An 8549-nucleotide genomic window follows, 5' to 3' on the forward strand; every position below is an offset into this window, starting at 1 on the left:
GGGAGAGGGAATCAGGGCCGCGCCGCGCATCACGCATGCGAGGCCGGGCCGCGCATGCGCACATGCACAGGCAGGGCAGTTGTCCTGCCGGTCCCCAGCCGAAAAAAGGTTGGGGACCACTGCCTTATACTGCAAGGTGAACAAACCGGTCAGTCCTAGAAGAGATCAGCCCTGCCTGCTCCTTAAAAGGCCAGATCCTGAAGATGAAACTCAAATACTTTGGCCACCTCATGAGAAGGAAGGACTCCCTGGAGAAGAGCCTAATGCTCGGAACGATCGAGGGCAAAAGAAGAAGGGGACGGCAGAGAAAGAGGTGGCTGGATGGAGTCACTGAAGCAGTAGGTGCAAACTTAAAAGGACTCCAGGGAATGGTAGAGGACAGGAAGGCCTGGAGGATTATTGTCCATGGGGTGGTGATGGGTCAGACATGACTTTGTACCTAACAACAACAATACATACTATGGCATGCTGCTCAAACCAAATATTAGCAATTTTTTAAAACTCTTTTTCAGGTGATGACCGTTGGTACCGTGCTGTTGTTCTAGAAGTTTTTGTGTCAGAAGTGAAAGTGGCATATGCAGATTATGGAAATGTGGAGATACTATCACTTTCTAGGCTGCTACCAATAACTGCCTCCTACTTGGAACTACCTTTTCAAATATTTAAGTGTTCCCTTTCAGGTACTGTAATTAACCAAATAACATGATCCTATATATACATGCCTTAGTAAATAAGTTATATTTCACCTTATATTTAGCCATTTCTACACTTGGAAAGTGTAGTGCAGGAGGACACTAGAGCTCCTAGGCCTACCATGTACCCAATCCATTTTAGGGCCTCAAAGCAATTCTTAAAGAAGTTTAGATACTTTTAAAATGGTATGGCAGCCATGGCATGGACCTGTAGCTTGGATTAGAAACAATACATGAAGAAGCCTGTTCTGTCTTTGTGCAATCATCATCCACATTTAATGTATAATAGTGCATTCTTGTGATAGTAAAGTATTTATGTCCATCTGTAAATAGTGCAGTCTGGTGAGATCAGACGAGAACATAAATAAAAGCATTCAAAACATAGAACTGAGGCAGTCACTATTTCCGTCCAGCTTGAACGTCTCCATTTTTATTTTAAATTAAGAACATGGTGAGCAATAAACTGGAGTGGAATAATTTGTTTTCTAGGAATTATGGAACTGGATGGAAAGTGGTCTGAATCTGCAACAGAAAGGCTAAAGGCTCTCTTACTGAATGAGCGTGTGATAATAACGGTTAAAGGAGTTTCTGAAAACATTCATGCAGTAGAAGTGAATAAAAATTGTGAACTTAATATTCTGAATGTAGCTAATCAGCTGGTAATTGAAAACCTGGCAAAACATACCAACAGTGAGAATCGTAAGTATTATTTGAACTTATTTACATATTAGCTTCAAAGCCCGTTTCTAAGAATGGGCCTTGAAAGGGTCCCCTCCCCTGGCCTCCGACCAGGCAGCTTAAGGTGGCTTTAGGCTGCTGCTCACAGCCAGATCAAGTAGGGTGGGAAGGGCTGGCCAGCTCGTTAGCAGGGCCGGGACAGAACTCCTTAGCAGGCAGTCAGCTGGCCAAGAGGCCCATGTTAGCAGGCCCTACACCACAACTCTTTGCCCAGGGCCCTCTCTCCTTACGTGCTGCTGGCTCCAGGCACTGAGTCGTGTCTGAGAGCAAAGAGGCTAGGGTCCAGGGATGGAGAGCAGGAGCTGCAGGGGCAGGGTCAATCAGGGTGCAGCCAGCAGCACCCTTATTGGCCCTATTCCAATTTGGACAGCTGGACACATTCCAGCCCCCAGGCTGCTTCACAAATATATAGAGGAACCGTGGATCAGGATTCATCATAATCATTTATATTCACAGGAAATTTATATATTTCCTGTTTAGAGTTAGAATTTTACCTGCTAAAGTAAACACACTCTCTCTCAATACTTTAATTGTAAAAAATGGGACACTTTTCTGTGTTTATCCTCAGTGCTGCTCACTGGAATAGTAAGACTATTATAGATCATAGAATCATAGAATCATAGAGTTTGAAGGGGCCATACAGGCCATCTAGTCCAACCCGCTGCTCAACACAGGATCAGCCCTAAGCATCCTAAAACATCCAAGAAAAGTGTGTATCCAACCTTTGCTTGAAGACTGCCAATGAGGGGGAGCTCACCACCTCCTTAGGCAGCCTATTCCACTGCTGAACTACTCTGACTGTGAAATTTTTTTTCCTGATATCTAGCCTATATCGTTGTACTTGAAGTTTAAACCCATTACTGCATGTCCTCTCCTCTGCAGCCAACGGAAACAGCATCCTGCCCTCCTCCAAGTGACAGCCTTTCAAATACTTAAAGAGGGCTATCATGTCCCCTCTCAACCTCCTTTATTCCAGGCTGAACATTCCCAAGTCCCTCAACCTCTCTTCATAGGGCTTGGTCCCAGATCATTTTTGTCACTCTCCTCTGTACCCTTTCAATTTTATCTACGTCCTTCTTGAAGTGAGGCCTCCAGAACTGCACATAGTACTCCAGGTGTGGTCTGACCAGTGTCGTATAAAATGGGACTATGACATCTTGTGATTTTGATGTGATGGCCCTGCTGATACAGCCCAAAATGGCATTCGCCTTTTTTACTGCTGCATAACACTGCCTGCTCATGTTTAGTTTACAATCCACAAGTACCCCAAGGTCTCGTTCACACACAGTGTTACCTAGAAGTGTATCCCCCATCCAGTAGGCATGCTTTTAATTTTTCTGACCCAGATGCAGAACTTTACACTTATCTTTATTAAATTGTATCTTGTTCTCATTTGCCCATTTTCCATTGTGTTCAGATACATAGATATGTTTAACAAATTACATTTGTTTCTTTGTAGAGTGTTCAAAGAAGTCCAAGTGTTGTTGCACAGAGTTAAAGAAGCAAGTAAGTTTCAGTCCAGAGCCAGTCCTATTTGCTTCCTCATACTGATGTTTGCTTAACCAGTGAAGATAGTTTAACAGTGCATGCACCCGCAAAATGCATTTATAGTAAGTGGGCAAAAAGCAACCAGACCATTAATGAATTAGATAAATTCTTGTAGCAAATCTATGGATTTTAAACTGTCTTGTCCAGCTCACCTCCGTTTGCTCAAGTGAAGCTTGAATGTTTTCTTTTCTTTCAGTACCAATTGTCTGGTGGGTGAAAGGTGAAAGGTGAAGCCATGATTATGGGCTTTCTGGAGCATCTTGTTGGCCTTTGGTGGGAAACAAGATGCTGGGCCATTAGTCTGATCCAGCCAAGTTCTCAAGTTCTTAGTATTGTTTCTAGCTGAGATTTGAGTAGGAACAAAATAAGCCTTTATTGGCACACAGCCGAGTCCTGCTCATGTACATTCAGAATCCTCCTTCTCTGTCAGAAGCAATTGTGGTGGTCAGTTCCCCCTAAAAATAATAGATGCCACTCCATATGCCTTAGTACGTAGAGCCATGCCTTCACTATCATTTCTTGATGGTAGAAGCTAAAACTCTGTTGCTCAGCTACTTTCCCCCTGCTTTGGGCCTTACAACCTGCTATCAAGATTTCCTTTGGAAAAAGAACTCTCTCTCTCTCTCTCTCTCTCTCTCTCTTGCTGGATCTTATCCAAGACAGGAAGACCTTGCTACTGTTTCCTAAAATAAGGCTGTCTGGCTCAGCATTTAATGTCTAAACATATCACTGACCAGTATTGGTTGACTGCTTTAACCTTCAAGAGAAATAATGGTAAGGGGTTATTTCTCAACAAGATGGATGATACACTGAAACAAGACCGTGGGAATGGCAGTGATTGCATCAGCACCATATCTCAAAGCTTGCATCAGCTATCCTGTACTTCAAGACCATCCATATTTTACACTTCCCATTTCATCAAACTTTGAACATGGTCCTAGCTCACCACCTCCTTAGGCAGCCTATTCCACTGCTGAGCTACTCTGACTGTGAATAATATCACTGCATATGCAAATAAAAAGGAGGTTCTGCAGCTGACAAAAGTACATGAGGACACCAAAGTGCTTAATACTTACTGAATTGCTGTATCCAGTCCAACGATTGCCAGCCATTTTCATACTTGGTGACTAAGGAGGAGCAGGGGTCCTTAGAAATGGTGGCAGCCATGCTGTTCCCCACACTGCATTCAGCCTTTTTTTTACAATGTTATAATGTTACTGCACGTGTACCAAAAAATGGAAGTTTTGTCGCTGGTAAAATACATGGTGAAATGGCGCACAACCTCTTTTCAAAGGAAGTGCAGAACACATAGCGAGGGTCAGATCCAAATTCAGTTAGCAATTCCCTGAAATCAGTGCCCTTTTGTGGAAGGGGTGATACAAAGTCAAAGCATCAGCTGTGGATTCAACTCAGCAGGAAACAGCAGCAAAACTGGGGTGCTTAAAAGGTCTAGGAAACATATATTCTTCTTTAGTAACATTCAGTATATGCACAAAAGGGAAGTTGTGTACAGTGATGAAACAAAATATAATTTGCATTTGTCCACCACCTACCATGTGCGACTTTTCTAGTGGAATGTGTGAAAAATGCTGATTTGAAGCATGACAAAATATCATTGTAACGGTAGAATTTTTTGTCCTTCCCTAGGTTGCAAGTCTTGAAGGGATTCTCTCTTTTCTTCTGAAAGACCGTTTTGGTGAAGATAAAGTTCTTGATATATCTCTATTGGAAAGCTAGAACTCTGCTGCAAAGTTTGGCGTTACAGACTTTTTTGCGTATCACTAAGGGCACCAGCTGAAGCCTGCAGTCATAAGCACATTTCTTTGGGAATAATTACTGCAATCAATAAAGTCGTATTTGGCTATCATAAATAAACTAGGTTTTATTCATGACATGGTTTATTTTCAGGCTTATGCGCTCCTTTCTGTTTTGCACAGAGCTGATACTGAAGTTTGCATCGTTTAGGACAGCGGTTCTCAACCACCACCACTCCGCAACCCCTATAGTAGGGACGGCGGCAGTGTGCGCAGAGATGCACATGCACACACGCCACTGTCGCGCCTCCTGTAGGGGTTGCAGAATGGCTGCTGCCAGAGCAGTGTCGGCATGGTACTGGCCTCCACGCTGCCTTAGTAAGCGTCTCGGCGGCGTGGAAGAGGTCAGTGTCACAGGACCGGTGGTGGCCAGAGTGGCAGTGGCGGCAGCAGCATGGCGCTGGCCTCCCCCAAGGCAGTGCGGAGGAGGCAAGCGCCATGCGACCATGACCCCCCGGGAAAGGCCGAACGACCCCTCAAGGAGTCGCGACCCCCAAGTTGAGAACCACTGGTTTAGGAGAACTGTTATCTAACCAGATTTTGTGGTGAGGTCTGAATTCTGACAATTCAACAAATTCAAGCTTTCTGGCCCACAAAAAGTGATTCTAAAATAATTTAATCCTTGTGTAGAATCCCAGTTTGTGGACTGGCTTCATTACAGTCTTCCTAAACCGTAAATTCATCTGTCAGCATTCTGTGTGTGAGAGGGCAAGGGGAGGAAAATGTCTAAGCCAGATAAATAAAATAGGTTTTTTCCCCTTACAGTTAACTTAAGTGTAGCTTTTTCATGACAACTAAAGGCAACCTCTGATTTTAAAAATATGTTTATAGCAAATGCCATAAATTTTCCAGAGCCATTGAAATATGATAGTTTTGTCATTGACTTCAATTGAATATTTAAGGCTGTTACAAACTTGAAGTGTTTTAATGTTCAGTTTCCACAAAAGAAGAGCAGGATCTAGTTATAAAATGTCAGAATATGAGGACCTTGATATTACAGTCTGTTACATAATAGGTTTTTATATATTATGTTCTGCAGCACTATAGTAGCTTTCAGAAGATAGTGTAAGTGGTTTTTCCTAATTTCTTATCATTGTAGCCTCTTCATCAGTTACAAAATCACTTGTATCAACATTCATATGCTGAGCAAAACAGATGTGGTGACTTCTAGATATAGGGAAATGTATTCTGTATCGTAGCAAGTGCTTCAAGAGAAAATGGCAATTAATATAAAGCTGCTTTTTCTGTTTGTTTAAGAATTCACGAAGACTGTAAAGATTTAATTTCAGATTCTGTATTTAAGTTCTGTATGTAACTGGAACTTGGAATAGTTACTTTGGGGGGGTGGGGGGAGTTATGGTAGTGGGACTTGTTTAAAGCAGTACTAAAATAGGATCAGCATCAGCATAGGTAATAAAACTATAATGTTCTGCAAATTTGCCTTTTCATGGAACTGCAAATTAAACCTCTTCTATCCTCTCGACAAGTTTTACTTTTGAAATTATTTGGTTACATGTAAATTTGGCACTTGGAACCAGTGCTTCTGTGAGTATTTCATGCAATGCATTTTATGGACAGGTTATTAGCAAATTCTAGACTTTAAATGAGATTAATAGAGGTATATTTCAGGATTGATTAGGATTACCAGGTAACATGTCCTCTTTTTTTGGTGTCCATCTTTGTTTGGACTCTTTTTAAAAAAACGGATGATGTCCTCCTTTGGGATTAAAAGGTTAGAAATATTCCTAGTTAGTGGCTACTATCGCAGCTTAAATAGTAGGGGTATTTTAAAGATTTGTCATGGTGATCAGTTGTTAACCATAAACTGACCCAAAGATCAAGTTTATAGTACTAGCTCCTAAAATGTCACCAAAGCACAGATTTAGACTTGCCTGGCTAAAGTAAGGTAATAATCGTAGGTAATAATCGTAGCAGATCCTAGCTAGCAGATTTATTGCGATACAGGTTTTCATAGATTGGAGCCCACTTTGTCAGATGCATGAAATAGCATGTTTAAAGGCACAAAGGAAACTTCCGTGAAATAAAGAGTGATCTAAAAGTCCATGGAATTCAATAGCTAGCCGACTATTAGACTTCTGTATGAGTCCAAATGTGCACAAGAAAAGAACAGGATGACAGTTTTCATCCTGGTGTTCTTTGTTAATACTGCCTATGCTAATTTTTCACCTGTAATGAGGAAAAAACTAGGACCGGGACGAAGTCCCAAGTAAATGTAATCAGTTTGCTGCTTCTGCTTCAGAGACCTCCCCCTCAAATGAACTGATAAAGAAACTGAACATTTATTCTTGTCACCTGGTCATCAATATACAAGGGAAGTGAGGAGTTTAGATAAGAAATAGGAAAATAGCTCCAGATCTGTCTTCTTATAGACACAGTACAGTATTATTAAATAGGACAGGGTTTGAAGGGCTCCGGTGGAAATTGTTATGGTAGAGATCTGTATTTCAGTGCATATACTAAGCATAAGCCGTCTGAAACGGGACCCTCATTCATATTCTGTTAAGTGGCAGATACATATAGGTGGGGGCTATTAGGAACTATTCTTGGCTATTCTTGGCTTTCTTAATGCAACAAGTGCAGTGTACTCTACCTTGGGACTTTTTCAATCATATCGAGAGTAATAAAACAGGGCAGCAGACAATAGAAAGGCAGGTGTTGGAGGGAGCAGCTTTTTTAGTTGCCCAGAAGTCATTCTTGCTGTGGTTAGAGCAGTGGTGTCAGCAGCAAAGATAGATGATCAGTGAAGTTCACCCATAATTTTTGTCCTACTTAGGCTTTCACACTTTGCAGAGCAGTAACACTAGGTAATTGCAGCAGCCCCGATCAGCGCTTAAAGTGTAGCCGTGCCTTGTTGTATGGAACAATGAGTTAGTGATCTCAGAGACCTCCAGCAACAAAGTATATGGGCTCGTATGTGATGAATGAGGTCTGTTCAGTACTGACATGCCAAAAGGTGTACCTGCTATTACCTGGGAGAAATACCTAAACACACAGTCTTGCTGAAGAGTGAGAAAGGGATAGTTTTGTCACAAAAACAGCCTCCTCTGCCCTTAGCTCTGACCCCAGTGTGTAATTGCTTGTTGACATTCCTTTCTTGCATTCCATACTTTAAAGGTACATACCTCTGGAATGAAAGGCTCCTCGCCTGCTTAGGAGTGTCTCCTGGATTTAACGAACTGTTTGAATTCCCATATAGTCAGTGGCTTAAATTCAGTCTTGCAGATTGAGGGCTGGCCGGGAAGATCAAAGTGGGTTAATGGGCAAGGTACCAACTTTGCTGGCACCTTGTCAAATGTTTGCATTATCTAGGAGGTGGTGGTTTATCTGGGAAGTGATTTATTTGTGAGTATTTTGCTTTACCCTTTAGATTTAAGATTGTTGCAACCGCAGCAATAGAAAGGGTTAAAAGTACTTCTGATCTGGAAGCAGCTCTGAATTCCTCATGGGAGGAGGTAATATCCCTACTGCCACTGTCCTGGGGCAACCCAATAGTGCAAGAGCTGCCTAAGCTGCGGCTCCTTTGTGTCTTAGAAAATGGGATAGGCAAAGAGAGCAGAAGAAAACACTTGCCACTGCCTTGTGCTCCCCTTCCTTTCCTCCCTCCTTCCTCTTCCTTCTCCTCCTACTGGAAATATTTTTCCACTTTTCACTTGCTCTCTACCATTTAGCCTGGCAAAAGTCTGGGGATCCGCAGGAGATCTGGATTTGGTAAGTCACAAACGCTTCGTTTGCAGTT

General features: G+C 42.2%; 1 protein-coding gene across 6 annotated transcripts in view; it reads left to right on the plus strand.

Annotated features, from left to right (window-relative positions):
* Positions 1 to 6265, plus strand: part of TDRD1 (tudor domain containing 1) — a 54124-nt gene extending 47859 nt beyond the window's left edge. For all 6 annotated transcript variants that reach the window (XM_077349820.1, XM_077349825.1, XM_077349822.1 and 3 more), the window contains 4 exons: positions 513 to 680; positions 1182 to 1391; positions 2890 to 2936; positions 4626 to 6265. In XM_077349820.1, the coding sequence (XP_077205935.1) occupies positions 513 to 680; positions 1182 to 1391; positions 2890 to 2936; positions 4626 to 4715 (515 nt within the window). In that variant the 3' untranslated portion in view covers positions 4716 to 6265. The remainder of the gene's footprint in view (positions 1 to 512; positions 681 to 1181; positions 1392 to 2889; positions 2937 to 4625) is intronic.
* The last annotated feature ends 2284 nt before the right edge of the window (positions 6266 to 8549 follow it).

This window comes from Paroedura picta, chromosome 8 (assembly GCF_049243985.1).
Source record: "Paroedura picta isolate Pp20150507F chromosome 8, Ppicta_v3.0, whole genome shotgun sequence".
In the NCBI taxonomy this organism is placed as follows: Eukaryota; Metazoa; Chordata; class Lepidosauria; order Squamata; family Gekkonidae; genus Paroedura; species Paroedura picta.